General features: G+C 33.8%; 1 protein-coding gene across 3 annotated transcripts in view; it reads left to right on the plus strand.

The window, feature by feature from the left end:
* LOC139320510 (teneurin-3) overlaps nt 1–12,778 on the plus strand; it is a 163,824-nt gene that overhangs the window by 114,147 nt on the left and 36,899 nt on the right. For 2 of the 3 annotated variants that reach the window (XM_070948858.1, XM_070948859.1), the window contains 5 exons: nt 1,837–2,086; nt 2,563–2,583; nt 5,137–5,369; nt 6,047–6,201; nt 7,980–8,854. In XM_070948858.1, coding sequence (XP_070804959.1) covers nt 1,837–2,086; nt 2,563–2,583; nt 5,137–5,369; nt 6,047–6,201; nt 7,980–8,854 — 1,534 coding nt within the window. The remainder of the gene's footprint in view (nt 1–1,836; nt 2,087–2,562; nt 2,584–5,136; nt 5,370–6,046; nt 6,202–7,979; nt 8,855–12,778) is intronic. The other variant, XM_070948860.1, reaches the window with a different exon arrangement.

The raw sequence follows: 12,778 nt of genomic DNA on the forward strand, positions 1-12,778 counted from the left end.
TAGGATGAATGAGCTGGAAAAGTGTATTGGCTTAGAGCAAATACTGTGGCAGGTTTTTATATGGATATCTTGAATGACTGCAATAGTCTAATGTTCATCTTTCCTTGTTTATATTAAAAGAGAGATGTGAAGGAACAATTTTTCAGTGTAATGAGGAAATGTGTAAATCAGATGGTATAGTACTAACCTCTAGGAAATTTATAGAACTCATGTATTGAAGTGACATTGCAGGTTTCCCGATTGTCATAAAGGATGTAATCATAGAAGTAGGGGTTCAGATTCCAGTAGTGTACTTTTTTCCTAAGTGCTTATGAGGATCTGAATTCCATATAGAGTAATGATGCAGTCTTCTGTATAGTCTTCTGGTAGATGGGGAGGGAGGGGGTGGATGGATGGAAGATAGATAGATGATAGATAGATAGATAAATAGATAGATAGATAGATAGATAGATAGATAGATAGATAGATAGATAGATAGATATGTTTAATAGTATATAAAATATTTACTTAATAAAATAAAGTAGCTTGGATTGTGAAACTTCATAAATATATTTTACTGGTAATCGTAAAGTATAATAATGATCATGAATTTCCATTTTAAATTGAAGTGAAACCAGTATTATTATACAGTACAAAGTGACATGTACATTGCATGATTTAAATTAGATTGAGATTTATAATGAAACAAATGTTACAATAATAGCTCACTGTTCTTGCAGCAGACTTAGATTGACTCATTAATCTTGATAATAATGAGGAAAGAAGTCTGTCCAACAGACAGCATTAATTGTGAAAGTGTACATTAGGTACATATCTTCCTTCCCCACATTTCCTGTGAAGGTCATAAAAAATGATGCTGGCAAGATACTTTGTCTTTTTCCAATGATTGTTGATGCCTTTGAGCAGAACTCGGTTTAAAGGGCAGGTGTCCTGCAAAAGCATTTTTGTTGTGTTTGACATATGAGAACCTAACTGCAAACACATTATAAAACCAGGCTCTGCAACCCAAAGTAAATTATTATAAAACCATTTTGCAATGTGAAATTGAGGCGGTCAGAAAACTGCTCTACAGTAATAACGTACTAATAGAAGATTTTGATTCGTAACAGCACATATGTTTGTAGTTTATTCCAAGAAAAGAAAGAATGTGAAAACATTGTTCCAATCCAACATTCAGCCGAAACTAAAAGAGAAAATCTTCATGCAAATGAATTCTTCAGTCCTCTTTCATATAGCAGACTGAGAAGCAGTTTATGCAGAGACACAGTCAACATACCAGCTATCTGGAACAAAAGAAGACAAACATAGATGTGGATTCTGTCCAGAAAGAGAAGAGTATTGCTAACTGGGGTTACACGTACATAGCTCTTGTTCTTGGGAACCAGCTGTACAGCAGCTGTTTACATATGTTTTTCTGCTTCCACATATTTGGCTGATTATATGTAACATTACAAGCCTAGATAGAAAATAATGTAGGAGGGATTCATTATGGATTTATGAAGATCCTTGTTTTTCTTATTATTGAATTAGCTGTAAATATGAATGTTTGAAGACAGGATATCTAGCTATACATTGTTAAATAAAGTTACAATTGGAATTGAAAGGACAATGCCAATGGGATTCTAAAAGATTGTTTCTTGGTATGTGCTGACAATGCTTAATGAACAAACTTGCTGAATTTCATTGGGATGTGCTCAGATACACTATTCATATACTAGCATCCATGAAATGCAATCACACTGTGAAATTTTAAGTTTACTTTATTTAAAATGTATCTGGTTATTAAAAGTTATTACAGAGACAAGAGGGGTCATGTTTCTGGTTTTTTTTTTAAAGGAATCCTATATAAAGGCAATGGGGAAAATCAGTTTATCTCTCAGCAACCACCAGTTGTCAGTAGTATAATGGGTAATGGCCGACGGCGCAGCATTTCTTGCCCAAGTTGCAATGGTCAAGCAGATGGCAATAAACTCTTGGCTCCAGTTGCCCTAGCTTGTGGAATTGATGGAAGTCTGTATGTAGGAGATTTCAACTATGTTCGACGGATATTCCCATCTGGAAATGTAACAAGTGTACTTGAACTAAGGTATATTTTCCCCTAATTTTAAATACCTAATTTTTAGAATGCGGTTGTGATGATTCATGGTCTCTCTTTATCCATCAGAATTTAAAAATACACACAGCTAGAAAACCATTTAATATAGCATAACCATTCAGGTGGCCACGCCAATGGAACTGCTATATATCATGGCTAGTGTTTGACTATTACTGGGGATGCTAAATTGGAGTCTTTTTTCAGCCATAAAAATTCACTGGGTGTTTCTCTCTCAGCCCAAATGATTATACAGGTTGGTTGTTGTGGGAAAAAATTGGAGGATGGAGCATTGTGTATGTCACCTGGAGCTCCCAGAAAAAAAGGCAGGGTATCAATATAACTAATAAATTAATACATAAAATTAAGGCTAAAGTCTTACTAGCAACCTTACCAATTTTTTCGTTCCTTTAACTTTTTCCTTCTAATACTGTTCTTTTTGCTCTTTCTTCTTTTGCCTACCCACCAAGAAATAAAGATTTTAGACATAGGTAAGCATTTTAAGCATGTTCATACATTTTGTTGAGGCTATTATTGGCTTTAAATGAGTAAATAAGGTACTACAAAAACTGCTTCAATCATTATTTGAATAAAATAATAGTAAAACTATTCTGAGATAAATCTTAGTAAGTATAAGGTGAAAACTTCCTACTGTTCATTATTAATCAAATTACTTTCACATCCCAGTTTAACTTGTTACATTTTAAAGTATGACTCTTTAGATAAATGTAATGTTTAAAACAGATAAAACAGTGCTTCATTATCTTTATATATTTCTTATCTGTTTTTAAGGTATTGGCTATGTTTTATTTCAATGATTTGTATCTTCATTCTGCTACACCGATCATCCACCTCATTGTCTTTTGGGCATCCTCAATTCCATTGACAGAGGCTGCCATGCTGCCTTTTTAGATGGAATTCATTTACACATTTGATTGCTGGGCATCAAGTCTTGCAGTAATCCAGATAGATAGTTGAGCACTGTATACATGTGTACAAACATGTCTGGTTTTCAACAGAATAGGTCAGAGAATGTTTTAGCACTGTGATGGAAAATCTGATATACAAAATTTAATCTTCAGCATCTCAAATGTGTCTGAAGCTCTTAACATTGAAATGGAATGGAATTGGGAACATGAAGAAGAACAGAACAGAATACTTCATTTGTCCAAGTGTGATTAGACACACAAGGAATTTGTCTTCGGTGCAGAAAATATTAGAGAGAATCTACTTTTCTGTTTATAATTTTTTTTAAAAAGTCAGAATTAAAATAGTTCAAATTCCACTTTCTTTATGACGTGCTTTAATGATTATACATGAGTTTCCCATTTCTCCAACCATAAAATGCTACAAAAGGTAGCTTCCATTAAAATATATATTTCTTGAGTTGTTCTCTCTCATCTTAAAAATAATAGTATTTGGGTTAGTATATGTTCACTTTCTTTTTCAGTGTTTTTCTAATGTAGTAAAACTAAGTCAAATTCCACTATTTTGTGCAAGTTAAATATTCTTTGATTTAAATTTAGTTAGTTTAAATTTGTCCAACTAAACTGTAAAATTATTATCCAGAGCTGAATTTTATATCTGACAAAAGCTTTTCTTTAGACAAAGTCTAAGCACATTAGTGAAAAGGTATAGATGAAAAGACATATATTTGATCCATTATATTTACTGTAACCATCATTATTTTATCTTAAATAATTTTCAAAAATATATTTTCCAGTTAAGAGGTTTCTGATCAAATCCAGACATACCATTTCTTAAAATAAAAATCAGAAGAAGCTGTCAGAACCTTCAGTGCTTTGCCAAAACCTGTTCACAATTTAAAGATAGTTAGAATGCCTCCAGTTTAGGCTTTTATTGTTCAATTGCCCTGCTGCATTAATCACATTTTACCAAAACTTAAACTGATTATATTTTCCATCCAGATTTCTGTGTCTATTAAAATGACATATTAATTATTCAAAACCTGTCCCTACTTCAAACCATAATTTAGTCACAACTTGTTTATGTTAACCCCTGACACTCTTTGCCAACAAGATTACATGCAATGTGTTATTCTAACACTGTTACATTATATTTATGAAATACTAAGCAGTATTTTTTCTGAACAGATGCTCTGATATTACCAAATCTATTGGATACATGTTAGTAGCACATTTGCAAATAAATTAGAAATTGATCTGACAGATACTAGGGCTTTGTGCATTAGTAGGCAGTCTAATACTATCAGCTATATATTCATTCTTTTATGTCATAACTTAGATCTATTGTTATTGATGCAGCTAGTTAAGCTTTTGGATTGTATCTTTGAGCAGCAGATATATTCAATAAAGTTATTTACTCATTAGGAAAGAAAACTTTTTCTCCAAAATTTATTGAGCTTTGAAGAAAAGCTCCAAAACTGTATATTCTTTTATTTCATAGGAAAATATGGTGGCATATTTAGTGGTTTTTAAAATGCTGTGATATTTTGAAAAAATCTGGATTTACTCACAAATATGTCTAATATATGAAACTATGCTCAGTGATAAGAAGGTGCTTTCTGATCAGAAGAAAACACAATATATTATTTATCAGTAATATGGATTATGTATTCAAATGGCTTAGATTTATGAGAAAATGTTGAGAACAAAGGAGCGATCTAAGTGAAGAAATCCAGATATGATTATTTGAAACTAACATTTCAAATATGTTAGAGATATCTTAGAATTATATACAATTATAGTATTAAAAGAAAAAGATCACAAAAGAATTAATTCGATTCAAATTTTAAGACAAATGACAGTCTGTGCCTATGCAACTATACCAATTGTTCTCAAAGTATAGTCTTTGCCAAGTTAATTATTTTAAAATTTCTTTAATTTCTAATATAGTAAATATCAATAGATATAACCCATGTAAACCAAAGCTTTTTGGAGTCTTCTATTATTTTTTATAATGTAAAGGGATACTAAATGTTCAAGAACCACTGAATTAGACAAACAAAAATAGTGACATGGGATTATAATCAAACTAAAAAAAACTTGTTTTCCTTTTTGCAGCAGTAATCCCGCTCATAGATACTATCTTGCAACTGATCCAGTCACAGGAGAATTGTATGTTTCTGATACAAATACAAGACGGATTTATCGTCCAAAATCACTTACAGGAGCAAAAGATCTGACAAAAAATGCTGATGTAGTAGCAGGGACTGGAGAACAGTGCCTTCCATTTGATGAAGCACGATGTGGCGATGGTGGCAAGGCTGTAGAAGCTACTCTGATGAGTCCGAAAGGTGGAGGAAATTGAAAATTTATGAAGAGAAAAATACACAATATTAGTCAGCACTCACTATATAACATTTAACACTGTCTAGTTGTTTATTCAATTCTGTACTTATATGTAATTTTCTGAATGGAAGAACCTTCTAAAAGTAAAGTTGCAAAAATGAAGTCTTTGATTTCCTATCATTAATAATTTGTCTTTCATTATCATGCATTGTGAATATTTTTTACCTTCTATCAAGGATGTCCATGAAAACCTGGAATGATACCTAAAAGATGGCATGTATATGATGCCATAATCATGCAAAAACCATAATTACATGCTTGCATCATAACACGAGTTGCAAGTACGTAAATCATGTCGATTGCATGATTGCATCATTATGCATATGTCATCATTTGTCCATCTTTGTTCATGTATGCATGCCATAAAGACTTTGTATCCAGGGTACCATGAAGGGCTCAATAATTAGACACAATGCTTAACAAACTGCAACAAGCAATATTTTATTTTCATACATGATATGCCAGCATACTAGAATCAAGTTCTGTTAAATCTTTAGAATCATTCTTGGTATTTAATGAAAAGACATAAAAAACAGTGTATAAATAGAAGAGGAAAAATGTTGATGGTTATAATTTGAAAGAAAATCATATCGTATATGCTTGTTTGTTTGTTTTACTGAAGGAGTGGCAGTAGATAAGAATGGATTAATCTATTTTGTTGATGGGACTATGATCAGGAAAGTGGACCAAAATGGAATAATATCAACATTACTTGGTTCAAATGATCTGACTTCCGCGCGACCATTAACATGTGATACCAGCATGCATATCAGCCAGGTACTTTTAACAAAGATCTTTTTTCTTTTGAAGTCATTTTCCCTTGAAACAGCCTGTATAGTTCACACAATAATAACATCAGCATCTTCTTTGTCAATCTACTAATGAAAAAATAAGTACAGGTCTAAATGAATAGATTGTTCATTCATTCATCCAGGTCTAATCTATTCATTCAAATGTCTTTCCAGCAAATAAAACTCCTGGCAGGAGACAAAGAAAGAAGGAATTTTTTTAGATTTTATATTATGGAATTTTCTAGCATTTATTTATGCTTTCTGTCTGTGAATTCTAGACAATTAAAAAACTCAGCAATAAATTTGTGTCAAGATAGTGATAGTTATTTCAAACTTGATCACTCCTTAAAATAAAATTTACTGTCTTATACAAGAGCATTGTGTTGAATTTAGTGCCTCTGGGAACAACCTTCAGTTAAGTTATTTATTATTTAATTCTACAAAATGTAAATCATCAAAGTGAAGCAATTATAAAAACAAAGATTTTATACACTTTATAATATCATTTTAGAAACAATCGAGAAAAAACAAAAAACCTTCAAGGTGGATTGTAACAATTATTGCACATGTATTAACAGATCTATTAGAAAATTACAAGACTCAGATACATTTAGTACAAACATTTAATCATTATTTTAGTGTGCTACAAACATTTCTTTACTTATTTATTTGCTTGCTTGCTGCTTCTTTGCTGTGCTGCTGTGGGTCAAAAGCTAATGTAAAAATCAGAACTGTATACCCGAAAGCAATTTAACACGTGACAAAAATCAGGAAAGACTATCAAACTTCATAAATCAGCATGTTTATCAAAACCTATTCTTGTCTGAGCATAACTCAGAGGCTGTACCTCCTAATCAGAACTATGATTGTGATGGTATAGATTTTGCAACTTTCTAAGAGATTTTGCTAAACTAATGTTTTAATAAAAGGCTCACAAATCAATATAATTTTAAATTTTGCCTTTTTTCAGTACAGTTTCTCTAGAATTTTTCTTTGCATTGCTAGGTTTGTAGGGAGACAAGCTCTTAATATTGTGTGGGAGTTAGACCTGAAGACCCTATTTGTTTCCACAGAACCACATTTAAACAAATCTACCATTAACTTTTAACAGATTAACAGAGTTGGAAGGGACCTTGTAGGTCATCCAACCCCCCACCCAAGCGGGAGACCCTACACTATTTCTGACAAATGCCAGTCCAGTCTCTTCCAGTGATGAAGCTCCCACAATTTTTTTAAAATCTTTCATTTGTGACAAATGGCAGTCCAACCTCTAAATTTTTTTTTTTTTAATTTGATTTATATGCCGCCCTTCTCCGGAGACTCAGGGCGGCTTACAATGCGCTAAGCAATGGCCTTCATTCTTTTGTATATTTATACAAAGTCAGCTTATTGCCCCCACAACTGGGTCCTCAATTTACCTACCTTAGAAAGGATGGAAGGCTAAGTCAACCTTGAGCCTTGACGAGATTCGAACCTGCAGTAATTGCAGGCAGCTGGTCTTAATAACAGGGTGCTTTAGACCACTGTACTACCAAGGCTCTATCAAGTTGTAATGTTTTTAATTTTTAGTCTATTTGTTTTCACCTAAGTTAAGCCATTTAAATTGTTGAATAATACCATTCTCGGTAATCCCATGCAATTAAAAGAAAACAGAACACTATTCCAAAAGCAGCAACTAGGGCTATTTTAAATTTCATTCAGAAAATTTATTTGTCTAAAGCCAGGATAACTAATGTGTTAATAAATTGTTCTTGTTTTGATAAGGTACGTCTAGAGTGGCCAACAGATTTAGCTATCAACCCAATGGATAACTCCATATATGTGCTGGATAACAACGTAGTGCTTCAAATTACAGAAAATCGGCAAGTCCGTATAGCTGCTGGAAGACCAATGCACTGCCAGGTTCCTGGAGTGGAATATACAGTAGGAAAACATGCAGTACAAACTACCTTAGAATCAGCCACGGCTATTGCTTTGTCTTATAATGGGGTGCTTTACATTACAGAAACAGATGAAAAAAAGATAAACAGAATAAGACAAGTAACAACTGATGGAGAAATCTCATTAGTTGCTGGAATACCTTCTGAATGTGATTGCAAAAATGATGTTAACTGTGACTGCTATCAAAATGGTGATGGCTATGCTAAAGATGCCAAACTCAGTGCCCCTTCTTCCTTAGCTGTATCACCTGATGGAACACTGTATATTGCAGATCTTGGAAATATTCGAATAAGAGCTGTGTCAAAGAACAAACCATTGCTGAATTCCATGAACTTTTATGAAGTTGCCTCTCCAACTGATCAAGAGCTCTATATCTTTGATGTCAATGGCACTCATCAGTACACAATGAGTTTAGTCACAGGAGACTATCTTTACAATTTTAGCTACAGTAATGACAATGATATAACTGCAGTTACTGACAGCAATGGAAATACCCTTCGTATTAGGCGTGACCCCAATCGGATGCCAGTAAGGGTAGTATCTCCAGACAATCAAGTCATCTGGTTAACCATAGGAACCAACGGTTGCTTAAAAAATATGATAGCACAAGGACAGGAACTAGTCTTGTTTACATATCATGGCAACAGTGGCCTCCTAGCAACTAGAAGTGATGAAATTGGATGGACAACATTTTTTGAGTAAGTATAAGCTTAATGTGTATCATTTTGAAGCATGCACAGGTTGGTGTAATTGAAATTTGATATATATTAATAAAACTGATAAAGCAACTATTAGAAGAGGAATTGTGCACACAAAACAGAATACACGATCTATCTGATAAGAAATCCAGAGTAATGCTGTAACCAAAGCTGATAACCAGGCTAAATCAATCAATCCCATTTGTGTACTATAGAAAAACAGCTTAACTTAATATTAAGTTATTTTGACATGTAGTGCCAAATTACTCTGAGGTAGAAAGTATGAAAACAATGTTTGTTGTTTCCTGTAACAACAATTACAGGTGTGTCAAACTCAATTTCATTGAGGTCTTCATCAGGGTTGTGTTTAACCTCAGGGGGCTGGCGTGGGCGTGGGCAACTCAACATCATTCGTGTTAGGGGACCCTGTGGTAGCCCGAGTGCTTTACTAGCGTAAACGGGCTCCTGAGCTCCATTTTCGGCTGCAAAAGCCGCCTACAACCCTCTGCCAGTGAAAATGGAGCTCAGGAGGGCCACGGGTGGCCCTCCGAGCTCCGTTTTCACTGGTAGAGACATTGTGGGCCAGCCATTCATTGTTTTCAGGGTGGCCCTGTGGGCCAGATCTAAGCACCCCGGTGGGCCAAATCCGTCCCCCGGGCCTTGAGTTTGATATCCCTGCTGTAGTGTGTTAAGCAGCTGCCTATAATTGTTTGGACTGGTTCTGAGAAAGTTGCTTTCCTCAGAAAATGTCAGCTTCTGTTTTCTCAATTATTCTATGCATGTTCTTATGAAAAACAATTCAGATTATTCAGAACTCTGCTGGATTGGGTCCCAGATCCATTTAATCCAGCATGAATTAGATTCATGTATCATTTCCATGTATAGCTAGCCAGACACCACCTAGGAAACATACAGTCAGATTCTGAACGGAACAGCATCTTTTTCTGTGTACCTCAGAAAAGTGCTATGGCTTATAACTACCCTGTTTCCCTGAAAATAAGACATCTAATAATAAACCCAATCGCGCTTTTGAGCACATGTGCTAAAATAAGCTGTCCCCTGAAAATAAGCCCTCCCCAAAAATAAGCCCTCCCTGAAAATATTTAAAGGCATGCGCAGCCGGTCCCCACCATTTCCTCTGGTTAGGGTTAGGGAGACAGAGCTGGAAATCAGGTAAGACGGCAAGAGGAGCCCTGTCTTGCTCCACGTGCCCCAAAATAATAAGACCTCCCCAAAAATAAGGCCAAGCACTTATTTTGGGGTTCAAGAAAATATAAAACAGGGTCTTATTTTGGGGGAAACACAGTAACAATAGCTGTCAAAAGATTGTTGCATCAATATAATGTTCCTATTGCAAGACTAGCAGAAGAGACATAAACCTAAATGTCCAGTCTGAAAAGTAATAACGGAAATAACTTAGACTTAAACATTGCTAGGCAGCAATAAAAAAAGAGACAGGAATGGAAGTTGGTTTTTAAGTTGATATAGTACAGGATGTGAAAAAAGACCATGGAATAAGAATGAAGACATTCAAAAGACAATAGAAGAAATTTAAAGGGCAGAAGAAGGATGTGCTATAATCGTAAAAATACGAAATTAGGTGAGTTGAAACATTAAACCGCCCATTTAAATAGATTAGGGAATTAAATAAGCACTAATGGAGATATTTAGAAGCATATTACCAACCCTATGTTAATTTAAAGAAATCAAAGAAACTTCCCTTTCCTTTCCAGTATAGCCATCAATAAGCATCTCAAAGTTCTCTGTTTTTGTCCTAAACAATATGACACCATATAGGGGAAAGAAATAATTGGAATCATTTCTTCCATGCATTTTACTATGCAGGCTGAGTCCTATAATTGCTCCTAACATATAACTTATCCTATTATTCAAAAAGTCAATTTGACTGTCAGGTCAACTTTTATAGGTATGATAATAGAAAATTTATCTTCGAATTCGAACATAGTTTTTCTTTTGTTATAAGAAGCCATCAAGAAATTCCTATTATTTAGGCATGTAGCTTCTTTCCAGAAAACAACTGAAGTATGATTCTAATCTGTAAATCAGTTAAACATCCTTTTCAATATATGTATGAGGACTGGTATTTTTTAATGCATTTAGACATCCACCTGTTTAAATAACATGAAATCTTAATATTATTTTGTGATAAAAAGGTGTATTCTGAATTGATATATTTCAATAGCTAAATATAAAATTAAGTCAAAATACATGGAAAAGTATGTATTAATCAAAATGAAAATAAAATATTACTTTTTTTTTTTTTTTAATTTGATTTATATGCCGCCCTTCTCCGAAGACTCAGGGCGGCTTACAATGTGCTCAGCAATACTTTGAACCTGCTTCACAATTCAAATAATCAAACCATATTCTGTTTTATTTTTACTTTTTTCTTTTACAAAGTATGTGCTGCCCAATGCATTTGTGGCTCTTGGCAGTTTACAAACACTGATATAAAAGCCAAAGTAAAAAGCCATTAAAGCCAATTTAAGAAGGCCTTAAAAATTCTAAAGAACTCTTTAGAACCCTAGGAAATCTCAGTAAAATATGTTAAGCCCCTTCCAGAACTATAACAATTACAATAGCAAATTGTTCTCACAATAGAAAAAGAAGAATTAGCAAAAAGTATAGTGCAAGCTATATAGGAATTAGCAATTCTTCAAGTAACCTGGGCCCAAGCTGTATAAGATTTTATACACCATACTGAACACATTGACTTGAGCTCATGAAGCAATTGTTAACCAGTACAGCTGGTTTCTTATTTCCTACAAGCACCATTCATCATCCAAATTATTGCATTATGGAGCAATTGGAGTTTCAAAACTATTTTATTATGGCAATTCAAAAAAAGCACTTTGCAAATTCTATCCTTGCAGAATGAGTGTTCCTACTATATCAGCCAGTGCTGATAAAAGGTCCATCTTGCCACTAACATAATGTGGCTTTCTAGGACCAGTATCAAAGCCAAGAGGACCTAGCAGCTGTACATCTGATCCTTATGAAGTCTAGCCCCAAGAAAGGAAGCATTTGTACCTTGTCTGAATTCTGGTTTGAAGTATTATTATTATTATTATTATTATTATTATTATTATTATTATTATTATTATTATTATTATTATTATTTCTGTACCGCCCTTCTCCCGAAGGTCTCAGGGTGGTGTACAGCCTATTAAAAACACAAAAATATACAGACATCAATTAAAAATAATTAAAATTATTAAATAATTTCGGCCCAAATTAAAACCCAAAAATTTAAAACACCGAATTTAAAATCATTTACATTGATAGCCCGGCCTGGCGGAACAGCAGGGTCTTGAGGGTATTGTATTCTCCCACATTTAACTCTTTATATCTTAGTGACATACAGAAGAATTCTAAGCGTGCAATCCAGGTTCACAGAAAAACAGAAGTATAGAGAAATATACAGCAATCTTCACCCATGCTAAATTGGTGTGACTTATTCCACATCAGAATGAAGGGCTACTTGGGAAGAGTTCTTGATGTCTCTAAAAACAATCATTTCTTGCATGAAATTCTGCGTCTGTTGATTTGGGGTGTTTTGTTTTTTTTTACTTTCAATCTAATGCTACCAATATTGCAATATGTGGAACGAATATAATTTTCGTTATATTCAATCAATCACCGTCATTGTTTTAAGTTTGAAGATGAAGGAAATGTCACCTCTGCTAGGGGCCTGGCTATTTGGGATCCTAGTAGAGAATTGTGCCCATGTTCAAATGTTATGAAGAGCAACCAAGAGAGTAGATGGGATACAATTAAGGAGAGTCTTATGCATCGATCTCCTTTTACACAGTTAAACTTTATGATTTAGTCAATATCTGGACCATAGTCTTAATTATTTTTTATTTCTTCTATTCTTTTAATTTTTGTTCATATTTTAGGTGC

This window comes from Pituophis catenifer, unplaced genomic scaffold (genome assembly GCF_029215685.1).
Source record: "Pituophis catenifer annectens isolate HBS135680 unplaced genomic scaffold, rPitCat1.0.hap2 SCAF_8, whole genome shotgun sequence".
NCBI lineage: Eukaryota > Metazoa > Chordata > Lepidosauria > Squamata > Colubridae > Pituophis > Pituophis catenifer.